The 18,870-nt window shown below is 46.4% G+C and overlaps 1 protein-coding gene across 1 annotated transcript in view; it reads right to left on the bottom strand.

The window, feature by feature from the left end:
- Window positions 4,448–18,870, bottom strand: part of KIZ (kizuna centrosomal protein) — a 107,267-nt gene continuing 92,844 nt past the window's right edge. Inside the window, 3 exon segments of the mRNA XM_021078396.1 lie at window positions 4,448–4,599; window positions 5,698–5,741; window positions 16,598–16,694. Coding sequence (XP_020934055.1) covers window positions 4,493–4,599; window positions 5,698–5,741; window positions 16,598–16,694 — 248 coding nt within the window. The 3' untranslated portion in view covers window positions 4,448–4,492.

The raw sequence follows: 18,870 nt of genomic DNA, 5'->3' as shown, positions 1-18,870 counted from the left end.
CTGTAGCCACTGGCCTACACCAGAGCTACAGCCACATGGGATCCAAGCCGTGTCTTCGACCCACACCACAGCTCATGGCAACGCCAGATCTTCAACCCACTGAGCAAGGCCAGGGATCGAACCCGCAACCTCATGGTTCCTAGTTGGATTTGTTAACCACTGTGCCATGATGGGAACTCCAGTTTTAAGATTTTTGACATGTAATTTTCATTACTGTAAATGGCATCTACACTTGATTTTTTTTTTTTCTTTTTTGGCCACCGCGCAGCATATGGAGTTCCGAGTCCAGGGATCAGATCTGAGCCATAGTTGCCACCTAAGCCGTAGCCGAGGCAACGCCAGAACTTTATCCCACCATGCCGGGCCAGGGATTGCACCTGCACCCCAGCATTTCCAAGATGGTGCCAATCCTGTTGTGCTACAGCAGGAACTCCTACACTGTTGATTTTTGAAGTTGCTCTTACATCAAAATTCTCATTAGTGCTAACACTCTGCTTGGAGGGCATGGATCGTCTTTGTAGACAAGTTTGTCTATCACGCGCTGTCAATCACACACCTTGTATCCTTCCCACCCCCAACCTGCAGTCACCCTTTCCCTTGGGTGCCCCTCCCACCCGCATCCTTGCTGCACCAGTGTCCTGCACTAGCCTTGTGGAACACTGATTTCCTTTACACAAGTGCTGCTGTGCCTCTGGGCCTTGTGGGTGTCACTTCTCTGCCTGGAGTCTCCTCGTTCCCCCGTCCCATGCAAATGTCACCTCCCACATGAAACTTCTCCAACTCAGCCACAGAAGGAGTAGCTTTTTCAGTCCTCAGAGCGTTGAGGACACAGGCATCTACCCCAAGGGACGGTACACAACATGCTATGCTTCAGGCTTTGCCTCCCTTGCTGGAGGGTTGGTGACTGTGCCAGATCCATCTCTATGCCCCAATGACTGGCCCCCACCCTCACCCCCATGCCCGACACTGGGAAGTGTTGGGCAAGTCTTTGCTGAATGGGTAGATGATAAGCCTGTCAGAACTTCAGTTGGTAGAGCTGGGAGAATGGCTACCCCAGATCTAGAGTTGAATCCTTAACACTGAGTTTCAGGGACTGATTTCAAATTAACCAAGCTCACAACAGTGTGATCTATAAGTTTGCAGACTAGTGTGAAATAATAGAAAAATATATATTGATCCCTGCCCCTGGATCCCGACACAGAGCTCAATTTCCTGGGCTACAGGAGTGTCTTTTTTTTTTTTTTTTTTTCTTCTACTGAGGTGACTCTGGGTGGGCTCCTGGAGGTCCCCAGAAAGACCAAGCATGATCAGAAGTTTGGAACTTTCAGCCTCACCCTCCCGTTCTGTGGAGTGAGGAGAGGGGCGCTGGACTCAGAGTTAGCAATCGATCATCCCGACGTGATGGAGCTCGGTAAAGAGGCACGAGTTTGCAGAGCTTCTGGGCTGCTCAAGTCATGGAGGTGCTGGGAGGGTGGCACCCATGGCAGGGGGTGGAGGGGATGGAAGCTCCGTGCCCTTCCCCCATACCAGCCCTTTGCATTTCTTCTGTCCGGTTGTTCACCTCCACCCTTCATCATATCCTTTTACTGTAAACCAGTAAATGCCTGCTGTGCAGCACTGGGAACTCTATCTAATCATTTGCGACGGAACATGATGGAGAATAATGAGAAAGAGAATGTATATATAACTGGGTCACTTTGCTGTGTAGCAGAAGTCAACAGAAACTGTAAATCAACTATAATAAAAAATTTAAAGTTTTGGCTCAGTGGAAACGAATCTGACGAGTATACATGAGGCCGCAGGTTCGACTCTGGCCTTGCTCAATGGGTTAAGAATCCGGCATTGCTGTACATTGTGGTGTGGCCCCAGATGCTGCTTGGATCTGGCACCACTGTGGCTGTGGCATAGGCGGCAGCTACAGCTCTGATTGGACCCCTAGCCTGGGAACCTCCATATGTCTCAGGTGAGGCCCTGAAAGACCAAAAATAAATAAATAAATAAAAATTAATTAATTAAAAAAAAAACCCCAGTACACCTAAGTAAGGGATTTACTGGGTCCTATGAGCCATTCTAACAACTCGTCAAGCCCACAGAGGGCCTTCGGGAATATCAATTCGGAGCCCAGTCAGACAGTTGTGAAAATCTAAGGACCAGCTCCCTGTTATGAACCTCGGAAGTGGGGTTAGTCTTGGGGAACTGGGTCCTGAACATGTGGGGGCCACACTAACTCTGGTTAGTGTCAGAACTGAACTGAATGGCCAGACAGGCTGCTGTACGAGAGAATGGGCTGATGTGGAGAAGAGCCCACACATCTGGTGTCACATGTCTTGGGAGCATGACAGTCATCTGAGAGTAAAAGAAAACAGTTTATCAACTTAAGCTATGCTTCTGCCCTTACCTGGAAAGCAAGACAAGCCAGGGCATGGGTATGCCGCCCCCCGCAATGAGCTTAACCCTGGGGGACCCTACAGTAGGTCAGGGAGTTGTGTGGTGAGCAGAGCAGACCTCCCGGCTCCATCCACCCAGTCTTGCCTTCCTGTCTGTCACTCGCACTATCATTTTCTTCATATATGTTAAAAGTCAATTCTCTTCTTTTCTTGAAAATGTATTTAAAAAGGAAACTTTCTATCATGTCTTTACATTTTAAACCAGGGTCACTGGAGATAAACAGAAAGTCACTGAAAAGAAAAAAAAAAAAAAGCCTTAAATTTTAGCTGAAAACTTTGCTTGCTAACAGTCTTGGGCTCCAGGCCTGCTGACACTACTGGCTATGCCAAGGCAGGTTAGCAGTGGTGAGGGCCAGCACCCACCCACGCTTCCTTCTGGACCATCAGCGCACACGGCACATCAGCTCCAGTTAGGTGTTCAGAGGCAGGACTCTGTACACTCCGTCAGCATCACTGGCAACATCTAGTCAGCATCCTGGCTGAAGGACTTGTTTTGTTTTCTTAGTGGGTATAAATTGTTTACACTTGGTAAGATTTAAATTTAAAAATGTTTAAGTTTTTTTTTTTTTTTTTTTCCTGGCCGCACCCAAGGCATATGTGTTTCCAGGACAGGGGATCAAATACGAGCTGTGGCAATGCCAGATCCTTAACCTGCTATACCGCAGGAGGGACTCCCTAAGAATCTTAAAAGGTTGATATGCATAGAAACAATCAGGAAGGGTGTGTCCCCCAAAAGTCAGTAATGTTGACTGCTGGGCTTCTGTGTGTGTGGAATAATTCTGGATTTACAAGGAAGTTGCAAAGATGATACAGAGAGTTCTTGTGTACCTTTTACCCAGTTTCAGATTCCCCTGAAGGTACATTCCTCTCACCTCACATTTCTTCTGTGCATCTGTCAAAACTACGAAACCAACACTGGATGTTATCATCAACTCAAGACTTTATTTGGATTCCACCACATTTTCCATCCATGTCCTGTTTTGTCCAAGGACCCCACCCAGGGTCCCACATCTCACTGGGTCGTCACGTCTCTTGTCTTCTCTGTGACAATTTCCTTCCTTCCTTTTTGTGATCCTGACAGTGTTCTTCTCTGCTGTTAGTGCTTCTGGTGTCTCATCTAAGAAACTATGCTTATTGCGAGGTCACAAGGATTCACCCCTAGGTTTTCTAAGAGTTTGATGGTTCAGCTCTTACACTGAGGTCCTTGATCCATTTTGAGTTGCTGCTTGCGCACAGTGGGAGGAAGGGATCCAACTTCACTCTTTTGTGTTTTTTTGGCTACGCCTAAGGCATGCCGCAGTTCCAGGGCCAGGGACCAGACCCGTGCCACAGCGGCAACAGTGCCAGATCCTCAACCAGGTAAGCCACCAGGGAACTCCCCAACTTAATTCTTTTGCGTGAGGCTGTCCTTCCTGTTGTTCCAGCATCATTTGTTGAAAATATCATTCTTTTCTCACTGGTCTTGGCACCATTACTGAAATCTAGTTGACCATAAATTTAAGAGTTTACTTCTGGATTATCAATTCTAGATTATATATAAATCAATATTTCACGCAGTACCACACTGTCTTAGACACTGCAGCATTTTAGTAAATTTAAAAATTGGAAAATGTGAGTCCTCCAACTTTTCCAAGATGGTTTTGGCCATTCTGAGTCCCTTGAATTTCCAAATGAATTTTATTTCATTTATTTTTGGCTGCGCCCACACATGCAGAAGTTCCCAGACCAGGAACTGAACCCGTGCCAGAGCTGTGACAATGCTGGATCCCCCACATGAGTTTTAGAATCAGCTTGTCAATTTCTATAAAGAAACCAAATGGATTTTGATGGGCATTGTATTCATCACTTTGCTTTTTGATAACACTGAAAAAGGAATATGCTAGTTCCTATTTATGTCATGAAATTCACTGGAATAACACTATGATCCCAAGTTTTCGTATTAAACAATTAATAAATTTAAGAGGACACATTGATTTTGAACATCACATCTGAACACAGGGTTTTAGAGTTTGCTTAAACACTTTATTTCCAATAGATGTTACAGTTTATAAGTCATAAAAATCATCAAAATCATCAGTGGATGTGTTATGGTTTCTGGGACGCAAAGCAGCTTCGATGTCTGAGTTACTGTCATCGGACTCACCCCAAAAGGCTGGAAGAGAAAACCAGACAGCTGCTCAACATCTCTGAGCTCTGACTAATAGGCTGAATCTGCCCTGGTCTACGAAAGCCTAATAGGGACCTGAGGGTGCACCTGACCAGGCACAAGGACGCAGGCCAGCACTGCACAGATGGTGCGTCTCTCTGCAATGCTAGATCCTTCACCCACGGAGAGAGGCCGGGGATCAAACTCACAGCTTCATGGATAGTAGTTGGGTTCTTAACCCGCTGAGCCACAATGGGAACTCCTGAGATGACTTGTTATGTAGGACCCTATCTGATCCTAGCACCAACCTGGAAAGGTGAGTAGTAATGTCTCTGTTTCAATGAGCAAACCCAAGCAGAGAGGTTGTCACCGGCCACAATCACAGGGGCAGTGGGTGGTCAGGCCAGGAGCACTCCCGGGTCATGTGACTCAGACCCACACTCTCAGCTGGGAATGGGGTTTAAGAGACAGGAGTGGAGGGAACTCAAACTCGCAAGGGACACAGTGCTGGTGTGGCAGGAGGGCATTGATGGAAACACAGGAGCTCCTGGGCAGAGGAAAAGGGAGAGGAATGTCAGAGAAGGAAAGGCATGAGCAAAGGCAGCAGTACAGTGCTGAGCACAGAGAAAGCTGGACCCATGGGGACGAGACCCCGGGATCGGGGCTGGAGCAGGCACGGCCAGATGACAGCCCTGTAGGCGGTGGGGGCAACGTGATGCCTCCCCTGCAGGCAGAACCTAAATGAGGATGTAGAGGCCGGAGGCCTCCAGGTGGAGGGCAGGCGGGAGTGGGGAAGGGTGGGCAGGAAAAGTGAAGATGGGGACAGAAGCAAGAAACATTTTGTAGGGAATACATGGAGGAAGAGGCCAGGATCCCCTGCAGATTCACACTTGCACATTACAATGCTACGCCTGCACACACTGTGGCCTACAGACCCGGCCCTGCTGCTGGAGACAAGCACTGAGAGGTGGCCTGCTCCCCCCAACCCAGGGTGACCACAGGCAGGCTTTGCTCCCACAAGGGTGTGGATGACAACAGAGATCACAAAGCATCCTTTTAGTTAAAACACAAAATGAGAATCTGGTCTCCGGCTCTCTCTCTTACCTTTAGACTTTAAATTGGTAGTTAGGTTCTTTTTGTTTTCATGCCTGTAAAACAAAGAAATAACTTAAGTTCTGGGAAAAAGAAAAAAAAAAGAAGGGTGATCAGACTAACCTTTTTACCATGAGCTCATGTTAATCACTGAGAGGCCAAGGGTTTTACATTCATTCCATTCATTCATTTTAAAAGCAAAAAGCAGGAGTTCCTGTTGTGGCTCAGTGGGTTAAGAATCCAGCATAGGAGTTCCCGTCGTGGCGCAGTGGTTAACGAATCCGACTAGGAACCATGAGGTTGCGGGTTCGGTCCCTGCCCTTGCTCAGTGGGTTAACGATCTGGCGTTGCCGTGAGCTGTGGTGTAGGTTGCAGACACGGCTCGGATCCAGTGTTGCTGCGGCTCTGGGCTCTGGCGTAGGCCAGTGGCTGCGGCTCCGATTCAACCCCTAGCCTGGGAACCTCCATATGCAGCGGGAGCGGCCCAATAAATAGCAAAAAAAAAAAAAAAAAAAAAAAAAAAAGACAAAAAACCCCCACAAAACCCAGCATAGTCTCTGTGAGGATGGGTGTTCAACCCCTGGCCTTGCTCAGTGGGTTAAGGATCCAGCATTGCCATGAGCAGCAGTGCAGTTTCACAAATGCAGCTCAGATCTGGTGTTGCTGTAGCTGTGGTGTAGGCTGAGCGCTGCAGCTCCGATTCAGAACTTCCATATGCTGCAGGTGTGGTCCTTAAAAAAAAAAAAAAAAAGAAAGCCAAAAGCGCAAAGGCCACCATAACCATGGCCTGAGCCATCTGCTGATGCTTTGGTGGAAGGGTCCCAAGCACATTGTTGGCTCTTCAGGGACAGGCTGACCCCTGGCTCAAGAGCTGGGCTCCAGCTGGGGGGTCTGCCAGAGCAGGAGGCAGGACTCTGGGGAGCAGAGTGGTGGCGTGGGCAGCGGGGCGCCTGCAGCCAAGCTGAAGCAGAGGATCCAAGGTAAGAGGACATTGTCAGCTAGGAGGTTAAAGTACTAACCCCATCAAGCCCACGACACCAATACTCACTCAACTGTTTGACAGAGTTCAAAATGCACTCTCAGTTCCCTTAATTCAGGATACTAACTCTTGGTAGAGACGAATGCAAGCAGCTTGGACACCTGTTTGTTTCCATGTGTCACACACATGAAAATGTGAGTGGTCTAGTCCTGGCCTCTACCACCTGGTGACCAGCTTGCTAAGCCACTGGGAGGAGCAGCTGGCCCTGCGGGAGGCGGGCCCACCTCAGGGCAACTTCTCCGGAGCTCTGGCAGCTGTAATGCACATGAAAGTCCCCCCAGGGAAGGACCAGTCATGTTTATTACACTGAAATTCTTTTTTTTTTTTTTTTTTGTCTTTTTGCCTTTTCTAGGGCTGCTCCCGCGGCATATGGCGGTTCCCAGGCTAGGGGTCTATTCAGAGCTATAGCCGCCAGCCTACGCCAGAGCCACAGCAACACGGGATCCGAGACGCCTCTGCAACCTACACCACAGCTCACAGCAACGCTGGATCCCTAGCCCACTGAGCAAGGGCAGGGACCAAACCCGCAACCTCGTGGTTCCTAGCTGGATTCGTTAACCACTGCGCCATGACGGGAACACCGTACACTGAAATTCTTTACAGCTCGTACTAAATGGTCTATGTGTCCGGCTTGACATTTTGATGCTTCTGCGTGGTTCTGTCAAAGCGCTCGCTCAAACTGATACCTGCAGAGGGCTGGGTTCAGGCAGAGCCAGCCCCCCTGTGGGAGGAGCGCCGGGGAGAGATGTGAATGTGAACCATCGCTGTTGCTCCCTCGGTGGGACCCTAGTCCTCTGGACGCAGGAAACCCTGGGAACTCCGTCCCTCTGGGTCAAGGCTGATTAACCTACAGCTTGGAAATCTGCCTTTTGTCGCAGTCACCATAATGTACATTTTTTTTCCACAGCACAACCAGCTCCGTGAAGGTACAGTTTTCTAGGCTCAACATGTGTCAGTGCTCCCTTTAAACTTGGTGCCTGTTTCTTTTTTTAAAATTGAGGTAGACTTGATGTACAATGTAAGTTATAGGTATACAACATAGTGTGCTGCAGAGTTTTTAAAGGTTATGTTCCATTTTAGTTATTATAAAATATTGGCAATATTCCCTGTGCTGTGTAATATATTCTTATGGCTTATTTTTTACGTAACAGTTTCTAGTTCTTAATCACCAACCACTATCCGCACCCCCCCCCACCACCTTGCCACTGGTAACCACTAGTTTGTTCTCTATATCTCTGAGTCTGTTTCTTTTTTTTTTTTTTTGTCTTTTGTCTTTTGTTGTTGTTGTTGTTGCTATTTCTTGGGCCACTCCCGCGGCATATGGAGGTTCCCAGGCTAGGGGTTGAATCGGAGCTGTAGCCACCGGCCTACGCCAGAGCCAGAGCAACGCGGGATCCGAGCCGCGTCTGCAACCTACACCACAGCTCACGGCAACGCCTGATCGTCAACCCACTGAGCAAGGGCAGGGACCGAACCCGCAACCTCATGGTTCCTAGTCGGATTCGTCAACCACTGCGCCACGACGGGAACTCCTGTTTCTTTTTTATTTTATTCATTAGTTCATTATGTTTTTTTTAGATTCCACATGTAAGTGACATCATACAGTATTTGTTTTTCTCCGACTTATTTCACTTAGGACAATACCCTTGAAGTCCATCCATGTTGTTGCAAATGACAAAATTTCATTCTTTTTTAATGACTGAGTAGTATTCCACTGTGTACACACACACACACACACACACACACACACACACCCCTTCTTTAATCCATTCACCTGTTGAAAAAAGAGAAACACTGGGGTTGCTTCCATATCTTGGCTGTTATAAATAATGCTGCTATGAATACTGGGGTGCAGGTATCTTTTCAAATTAGCGTTTTCTTTTTTCTTTTTCAGATATATATCCAGCAGCAGAATTTCTGGGTCATATGACAGTTCTATTTTTAGTCTGTTGAGAAAACTCCATACTGTTTTCCACAGTGGCTGCACCAATTTACATTCCACCAACAGTGTATGAAGGTTCCCCTTTCTCCATATCCTCACCAACATTTATTATGTTTTTTTTTTTGGATGATGGCCATTCTGACAGGTGTGAAATAATATCTCACTGAGGTTTTAATTTGCGTTTCTATGATGATTAGTGATGTTGAGTATCTTTTCATGGGCCATCTGTATGTCTTCTTTGGAAAAAATGTCTATTCAGGTCTTCTGGCCATTTTTATAATCATGTTTGTTTGACAATGAGTTGTTTATATATGAGCTGTTTATATATTTTGGATATTAACCCTTTATCAGATATTGCATTATCAAATATCTTCTCCCATTAAGTAGGCTGTCTTTTGTTTTGTCAATGGTTTCCTGTGTACAAAATCTTTTAAGTCTAATTAGGTCCCATCTGTTTATTTTTGCTTTTATTTCCTTTGCTTTAGGAGACAGATAAAAAAAAAAATTGCTATAATTTATGCCAAAGAGTATTCTGCCTGTTTTCCCTCTAGGAGTTTTATAGTATCCAGTCTCACCTTTAGATCTTTAATCCATTTTGAGGTTTTTGTTTTTTGGGTTTTTTTTTGCTGCACCTGTAGCATATGGAAGTTCCTGGGCCAGGGGTCAAAACTGCACCACAGCAGCAACCCAAGCTGCTGCAGTAACAATGCCAGGTTCTTAACCCATTGTGCTGCAAGAAAACTCCCTTTTTTGAGTTTATTTTTGTACATGCTGTCAGAGAATATTCTAATTTCATTCTTTTACATGTAGCTGTCCAGCTTTCCCAGCACCACCTATTGAAGAGACTGTCTTTTCTCCATTATATTCTTGCTCCCTTTGTTGTAGACTGATTGACCATAAATGTATGGGTTTCCTTTGGGCTTTCTACTCGGTTCTGTTGATCTATGTGTCTGTTTCTGTGCCAGGACCATGCTGTTTTGATGACTGCAGCTTTGTAGTCAGACAGCGTGATTCCTCCAGCTCTGTTCTCGCTCAAGATTGTTTTGGCTATTCAGTGTCTCATGTGTTTCCACACAAACTTCAAAATTATTTGTTCTAGTTCTGTGAAAAGTGGTATTTTGATAGGGATTGCACTGAATCTATAGATGGCCTTGGTCACTTTAATAATACTAATTCTTCCAATCTTTGAATACAGTATATCCTTCCATCTGTCTGTATTATCTTCAATTTCCTACACCCAGTGTCTTGTAGTTTCCAGAGTATTTTACATCCTTAGGTAAGTTTATTCCTAGGTATTTTATAATTTTTTTTTTTTGTCTTTTCTAGGGCCACACCCAAGGCATATGGAGATTCCCAGGCTAGGGGTCTAATTGGAGCTGTAGCTGCTGGCCTACACCACAGCCACAGCAGTGCAGGGTCCAAGCCATGTCTGTGACCTACACCACAGCTCACGGCAACGCCAGATCCTTAACCCACTGAGCAAGGTTAGGGATCGAACCTGCAACCTCACGGTTCCTAGTTGGATTCGTTAACTGTTGAGCCATGATGGGAACTCTGGTATTTTATAATTTTTGATGCAATGGTAAATGGGAATGTTTCCTTAATTTCTTTCTGATAGTTTATTGTTAGTGTATAGAAATATAACAGATTTCTGTATATTCATGTTGTATTCTTCAACTTTACCAAATTAATTAATGAGCTCTTGTAGTTTTCTAGTGCTGTCTTCAGGATTTTCTATGTATAGTATCATGTCGTCTGCAAACAGTAACAGTTTTACTTCTTCCTTTCCAATTTGGATTCCTTTTATTTCTTTTTTTTGTCTGATGGCTGTGGCTAGGACTTCCAATACTATGTTGAATAAAAGTGACAAGAGTGGGCATCCTGTCTTGTTCCTCATCTTAGAGGAAACACTTTCAGCTTTTCTTGGTGCCTGTCTCTTTATTTGATGGCCTTTGGCCATTTCTCCATGAAGAGCAGACAGCCCCATGGCCATTACTGACTGAGTCAGTGAGGCTGCCAGTCAGGTGGGCGACGACAGTGTGAGCCTGAAAGAGTCCACCTTCTGTAAGTGTGTGCATGCACCACAACTGTGGGTTGTGTCTACTATCTACCCACTTCCCACTTCCTAAGGACATCAGGCTCAGTGCTGAGCAGGGTAGGGGAGGCAGACATAATGATGTGGAAGGATGTAGAGAGAGACCAATTTGCCAGCTGACGTCCAAACAACAAGAGCCTCAGGGTGTGTGTGTGTGGGGGGGCAGATGGCAGGAGTACACAGGAAGGAGGTATGAGTGCACAGGAGGGTGGTGGGGTGGGTTGTAAAGTAGCTGCAGGATCCTGGAGGAAGCAAGGCACCATCTGGACTCTGCTGTGAGAACTGGAAAGGGTTCCCAGGCCTGGACCGAGGTAGGAGAGCACATGCCAGGTCCTTACAGCCCGGCCCTGCTCTGAGCTCCAGAAATAAGTTCAGTGCTTACATGCTAGCTCTACTTGGCTGCCTCCAAAGTGCCTGATGGCCAACACACCTGTCCACAACTGAACTCACCTCCTCTACCAAACCGGGCCTTCTCCTGTCTTGGCCACTGGCACCCCAACTAGAGTCCCTGCCAAGCCCCTTGCCGCTCCTCTGCCATGTACACCCAAGCAGCCTCTAGGTCCCATCAAGTTGCTTCCTGCACTTTCCAAGGTCCTCACTCTTGGCCTTCACACTGATACCACCTGTCAACAAAACCATCATCTCTTGCCTAGACCTTTCTAACAGCCCCCAATTGGTGACATTACACCCACCTTGTCCGCTATGATCCTCTTCTACTCGGCAGCAAGGGGGAGCTTGCTTTCTTAAAACACTTTGCCTCCTTGCTTAAAACTCTTGGAAAAAGAACTAAATCCTGAACAGCATCTCACGCCTAGATTCTGCTGGGACTCCCCCAGCCACCACCCTCCATCCGAGAGACCCCTCCTGGGGCCCTGGGTCTACTTTCAGGTGTCATGTAGCATTCTTACTCTTTGGATTTTCCCAACCATTAAAAAATGTAAACCCTCTCTTAGCCTGCAGGCTGCACAGAACCAGGCAGAGGCCTGGGCCAGGCCCAGGGCCCAGCCATTCGGGAAGTATGGCTGCCATGTGATGCCTGGGCAGCAAAGCAAGGAGCCCGCCTGCCCAAGATCACAGGCCTGGTCATGGGCAACTCGTGAGAGCAAACTTGGTGTTTTTCCCCTAGAAGTTTACAATCAGACTGGAGGTCCTATTTCAAAACAGACCATTTTCAGGTAAGAAACCACAGAGAGCTGATGTGACTAAGGTATGAGCAGGTTCTGGGTGCAGAATGCTTGCAGATGGGATGGAACCCAAGTTGAAAACGAGTGTGCACATGGCCCTCTGCTCCCACACGCTCCCGCAGAAGGCACAGTGGGATGCCGGGTCCCTGCAGCTTGGGTATTGACGCCCTACAAAGATGGAGACACCTAGGCAACTGACTTATGAAGAAAAATGCCCGAGTGAAGAGAGGGACCATATATGGATAACCACTCACTCGGAAAGTCTGATGGCCATGGAGTACTGCTGACTGAGAAAAGCCTCCAACTCCAGGGAAGGGCTCATAGTGGGGGAAGGGCACCTTAAAGTGGTTCCTATTCCTGAGCTATGGATGAGGACAGAAATAGACCTGGGGCCACAGGAGGGGCCTCTTGGATGGCCAGTTCCTCTGTAGGAAACATGGATGGTTAAATTTTAGACTGCCAGTGAGCATGGGTCCTAGGGAGGCAGGTCCAGGCATGGGGGGTACAGGCCACAGGAACTCCTCAGAGATGGTATTGTCCCGATGTTAGTAACACACCGACTCTCAACTGCATGGTCAATATCATAGTTTGGAAAGAAAAAAATATCCACAGCTCATTACCAACCATACCCAAGGAGTTCCTGTCATGGAGCAATGGAAAGGAATCCAACTAGGAACCATGAGGTTGTGAGTTCAATCCCTGGCCTCGTTCAGTGAGTTAAGGATCCGGTTTTGCTGTGAGCTGTGGTGTAGGCCGGCAGCTGTAACTCCAGTTCAACCCCCAGCCTGGGAACCTCCATATGCCAAGAGTGCAGCCACAAAACAAATCAAAAGCAAACAAAACCAAAAACAAACCAAATACACCCAAGTTACTGTGGCTGTGAGTTGGCAGACTCTGAGGGCCAGAGGTGCTGGGTAGAATGAGGAAGGCCCCCCAGCAGGAAGGTTCCTGCAGTTCTAGGGTCTTACAGCCTGAAGAGAATAACTAACGTATAAGAAAATGGGTCTCTAGACTCTGAAATTTGTAACTTTTAAGGATTTGACTGCGAGCTACAACCAGCATTAAAATATCTCATATGGCATCTTATGTTAGAATGTTCCGCTAAACATACATGTTTCTGAAAAATACAAAGCAAAGGTAAATAAATAAATTTTAAAAATCCCAACGAGTGTGCCAACAAATCCCCGCAAATCTTCAAGTTCAGAGGCTGAGTAGCTTCAATTTGACAAAGTATGAGCGCCCCCTAATGGTCAACTAGGGTCCTTGCAGCAGATGCCATTTCTTAAGGGGTCAACTTCTTTCCTTCCCTTCAGCTAATCAAGCAAGAGACAATTCTTTCCTGCTCTGTGAAGGAAAAACAAAGTAGTTGGGTTTATGAAGAGAAATGTGTGGAATACTCAGGAGGCTGCTAATTTGGCAGAATGTAAGGAGGCTGTGGATTGGCCAAGCCAGAGGCAGAGATGGGGGCTTTTATACTGGAACCTCAAAAACCTGCAAGAAAAACCTCCTTTTCACTTCACTGGACCAGGGGATCCTTGTGATCTTCGTGTTATTCACAGGATGTGGGGTGGGGGAAGAGCAACAGCGACCTGGGGAGGAGGCAGACCGGCCCCACCCAAGCAGCGCTGCCACCTGGCGCCCTCCTCTGGCCGCTCCTGTGGTTGCAGGACTGGCACAGAATGCCACCCACAGCGGCCCTGCCAGGGGGCAGTGGCTGGGTGACTTCTGCTACCTTTTCCCCAAGCAATTATGTGGCAAGCACACATCCTTTTCTTCCGGTAAAACATTGTCTGGATCCAAGCAGTAAACTGAAGTTACATGGCAGGCGGTTAAAATACACCCTCCATTGAATAAATGGATCCGGGAGAGTGAAAACGGCTTCCTGGGGAAGACAGAGAGAGACAATGTTTGCGGAGGAGGAAGCTCTGGCATGCACCCCTGAACAAAAGGGGACAAGTGGTCTTTACTCGGAGAACAGCTTCCTATTAGGACTCACTCCTTCGTACATTATGCCTTTCATCCCCACTCAACCACAAAATGATTTTGCTGAAGCAAATACAATGGTAGAAAAAGATTTACACTGAAAGAATCTTTAATAATAAACTGTTGCCGATCTGCCTACTTGCCCGTGATTTATAATACAATAAACATCGGATTCTATTACGGCTCAGGCACTGAAGCCGCTGCTCTGGAAAACGGAATATGAAAGCCCCGGGACCCCACCACCATCACAATGAAATGAGCATGGATAAATGTGCTAAGAGTATCTCTTTGCATCTTTTATAGCTTGTGTGTATTAATCTGTAACGCTTATTAAGAAAGTCATTGCTATGCAAAGCAGCACCCAATCCCTTTCTCTGGCTTTTCAACAGAGTGCACTGTTTAGCCAATAGGACGGACCCTCTGGCCCTCATTCTGCATTCATCACAGGCAACATTTGCACAATGTATCTCTCAAAGGCGGCTGAAAGGAAGGCCTTAATACTCATGTAAACAACTGCAAACCAATTACTTAATGAATCAGGCCCACACATAATGAGGTGCAGACAAAGAGCTATAAATGCATTTTTGCGCCCAAGCCGCTGCTTTAAAGTAAAATCCCTCAGCTGTAGTTTGGGCTTAACTAGCACATCATAATTATTGTCTCTAGGACATCAGAGGAAGCCATTTTTTTTTTTTTTTTAAGGTCCAGCAGGGTCTTTTTTTTTTTTTTTTTTTTTTTTTGAGGTTGCTCATCAGCTCACTGACAAAATAGAGCAAAGAAGAATTTTTAAAAGTGCTACAGCAGCACTGCACTGTTATGTTTATTCTCAAGTACTGGGTTTCGAGACCACTTGTAAAAGCAATAAAGCACGAGGAGTGACTGCAGTAAGTGGGATCCTTAAATGTAAGCCTCTAAGAAATTTCAGGGAATCCAGGCACAAGCAGCAAACCAGGGCTCTCCAAAGCCCAGGACAGTGAATAAACACCAACCCAGGACGAGAAACAAACCGTGACAAACAGTGCACCAAACCCACACACTTGATGTCCAGAACTTTTCATCACTGGATCATTATCAAGTGTCGAGAACCAAGGGTTTCTTGAAGGCATCTTTTTTTTTTCCCCCCTTAAAGGGGATGATGGGATTACTTGTAATTTAGGAAGTTAATTTCATGCAGAAACAACAGTAATAATAAGAAGCCCCTGCCTCAAGTTGAAGGGGAAAAAACTTTGATTTTATAATGAAATATAGATGTAAGATGTTAAATGATCATCTTTACATTTGAAGAGAAAATGTTCTATGGAATCTGCTTTCTGAATGTACTTAAATATCACTCAAAGAACATATATAAAAAGTTTAAGAACAATTGGTTTTTTTTAGTGACTTGAAAATCTAAAGAAAATGAACACTTCTAACATTATCTTTAAAAACTAAAGGGATGTATTAGGCCAAATGGTGACATTAAATCCTGGAAGCTACCTGTAGAATTTACTGTCTTTCATAGTTCCTTTTAGAAGATGCAGAACTTGAGTTTATAAGTATAATCAGAAAAACAGAATACTTTAACACTCTTCCTGTCCCATAATTCATTGTCTTTCACTTCCTTCAAAAACATAGATGAAAACTCAGGTATTAAAGATAATAATTTCTAAAAATTAAATGAGCAATTCCCCAAAATTGAACATATCAGGTTTCTAAAAGCAAGAACCTAGCTGCAGAAAATCAATCTCATTTAAATATATTCCAGGTCCTAAAAATATTGTAATGTTTTTCAAAATATAAATGAAAATGATATTTTTTCAGTGTAAAAAGACCACATTTCTAGACAAATAATTTAATCTTATGGAACATCAGAAATGTAAAATTCCTGTTTAAAATTTCATGGGGGGAACCAGTTAATTCAAATGTAACGCCATCATCCAAAGGCCATCTTTTAAAGGAAAATGCTATTACAAAAGCAAACCTGTGCTGTTTCAAATAATTAGCCCAAAGCAAAAAGGCAGGTATTCATCAGATGGCTGTTACTCCCATCCGTAAATGCCTCCCAAGGGACTAGATGCCACTGCACGATTAGGGTCTTATGCTGATGACAAATCTAGCACACGACTCAGCACTGCTCCCAAAACTTACAGGAAGTGCTCCAGTTTTAACACACGTGAAAAGATAAATTCTGGTCTTGATGGAAAACAAGCAAGAAAGTATCAGAAAGGGAAGGAATAATCCAGCCCAAACACTTGGTTAAAAAGAGGAACACAAAAACAAATACCCAGCCCGTGCTTGTATATATATCTGCCGTCTCCTAAAGAAGAAACGGGCCACTTTCTTTCTTTTCAGGCCCTGCGTTTTCCCTGCCCTCTCCACCGCCCTCCATTGTGCGGTTTCTAAGCAGCCCTACTGCGAGCAGCTGTAGACGCTAATTTGTGGTTCACTGAGGTGTCAATTGAGTCTTAAACCAAGGAAACAACAGCTGCAAAACAATGCTTGGCTCTGGTGCAAATATTTTCAAAGGTAGACTAAGGTTTCAACTGTCATCTCAGAGAAACAAAACCCCCAAACATAACCTTCCATCAAGTCACACAACATGACAAGCTGCAGCCAGAGTTTCATTCCCAGCCCAGCGACATTTCTCATCTCTTGCCGCTATTCAGGGAGGCAGGCGAGCGCGACTTTACCTTGACAAAGGACTTCCTTCGCTGGATGAAAAACTAGCTTCTGAAGCAATTTGGGGAGCTGTCTTTGTCTTGAAGGTGCCGCTGCCAACATTCAAACCTGTAAGGAGCACAAGTGTGAGCGTGGCCGCACAGCGAGGCCGAGGCCACCCTGGGACCTGAGATACACGTCACCAGGGGAAGCTCCGGGGCAGGGGTGGCAGGGTGGTGAAACAGGGAGGAGGGGTGTCCTGTGATGCTCACACAGAAGCCATAGCAAGGACAAAGTCACACCATTCCAAGAGCACCGTTTCCAGTGGCCGAGATGCATGTGTGAGCACATGGTCTGGTGTGAGTGCACCACGCCCTGGATAACACATGTGCTGTGCCACGCGGGCAGCGACGGCCCACCAGGGTAGTGGGGGCTGGGGAGCGGGGCTAGAGATAACTGACACCCCTGATGACAGCTGGCACCCGCCCACCTTCAGGACCCTCTGATAAATCCTCCATTTTTCTACCCTGCAGAAGAGAGGAATCCCCAACGAAAACCATCAAGGCTGCTCCTGAACCTGCCTGAAAAGGCTGATGGGAAGATGCTCAATCCCCCCCCTTTTCCTGGAGCTGAGGGAACCGGACTGTCCCCCTGATGCTCCTGTCTTGCCGGGTGACCCTCAGTTTGGACATTTCTGCTCCAAGTCTGACTCTCAACTGGTAGTCACCCAAGACCATGGAGACAGGGTGCAGGACACCTCTGCAAAAGGCATTTAACACCCTTCTAACCTGTGACCTGTGGGCCTGCATGGGACTCAGCAGCAAAGCGGTTCCTTAACCATGTGTCCACGTTCAGCCCCAGGAAGGTCTGCACCTGCCTAACAGGACCAGTCTTTGAAGGCATGAAAACAAAGCGGCTTTCCTTAGACAGGTGACAGCCAGAGACCTATCACCTGACATAGGAGCTGACCCGGGCCTCCTCGTGTGTGGCTAGACTTGGGATAGTCCCGAGGTCAGGGACACGCCCCAGCACTGCCTGGAGTGGTGTGTGAACTTCCACACTGGGCACATGGCCCCCTCAGCCTACTTCTTGCCTCTTTTGGGAGCTCAGAGAAGTCCCTAGGGTCAGGGTGAGGGCAAAAATGAGAAAGTGATGCATGACCAAACATAAGATAAACTCCAGAGCCACCATCTAACTCCAAGACCAGCCAGCACTCAGATCCCAATGCTGGGAAGCCTAGAGTCTGGCAGAGAACCGGGTGTGATTCTGAGTGTGGAGTAAGGGAGCTGAATATAGGGCTGATTGGCTACACAAGCTGCGCTGTTCTATCACTTACATGAATAAATAGATATGCTAATTATTAGCACATTGCTAGTACTATACTTTTTGATACATATCCGTGGGATAGAACCTACGTCAACTTACTCATCCTTTGGAGTTCCATCATGACTCAGCGGTTGATGAACCTGACTAGCATCCTTGAAGATGTGGGTTTGATCCCTAGGTTCGATCCCTGGCCTTGCTCAGTGGGTTAAGGACCTGGTGTTGCCATGAGGTGTGGTGTAGGTCGCAGACGCGGCTTGGATCCTGTGTTGCCGTGACTGTGGTATAGGCTGGTGGCTGCAGCTCTGATTAGACCTCTAGCCTGGGACTTCATGTGCCGGGGTGCAGCCCTAAAAAGACCAAAAAAAAAAAAAAAAAAAAAAATTTACTCCTCCTTTGAATGTGTCTAATTAACTATTGAAAATACACCTACCAAAAGCAGGTCTGTAGAGTCACCTTTCAAACCATGTAAATATGCTCCAAAAGAGGCTTTACTCGCCTGGGTAATTTGTAAAATAAGGGGGTGGGATAAACACTTTCTGAGATCCCTCTGGATTCTGATTCTGCGACTCAAGTGTGCAGAAGGTGATAAAAGGCAAAGAGTGAAGGGCTCACAAGGGCTGCCTCTTTCCAAAGTGATGCAGACTCCTATTGGGCAGGGGCCTATTATGCCTCAACAAACTACAATGTCTCGTGCTTGTGGAGTTCTAATCACCACCATCCCTGACGCGGCCAGCCCTCCCTGGGGGCTGTTCTCTACCAAGCACTATGCCGGGCATTTAAGCTGCAGTGGCTCACTGAAATCTCAAAACAACCAAAATAACTGAATTCTGTAGCAACCTATTCTAACACTAACAGTATCTAGGAAATAGTTCTCCAAAGACCACCAACCAAGTCTGATGTACCATAAATATCTCCCTCAAAAACGTGTCTGTCTGATGAAGACATCTTTGAGACAGCTGGAAATCCGAATGTGGACTGG

Source organism: Sus scrofa, chromosome 17 (genome assembly GCF_000003025.6).
Source record: "Sus scrofa isolate TJ Tabasco breed Duroc chromosome 17, Sscrofa11.1, whole genome shotgun sequence".
Taxonomy (NCBI): Eukaryota; Metazoa; Chordata; class Mammalia; order Artiodactyla; family Suidae; genus Sus; species Sus scrofa.
The sequence above is the reverse complement of the archived record's forward strand: the minus strand, read 5'-3'. Positions and strand labels throughout refer to the sequence as shown.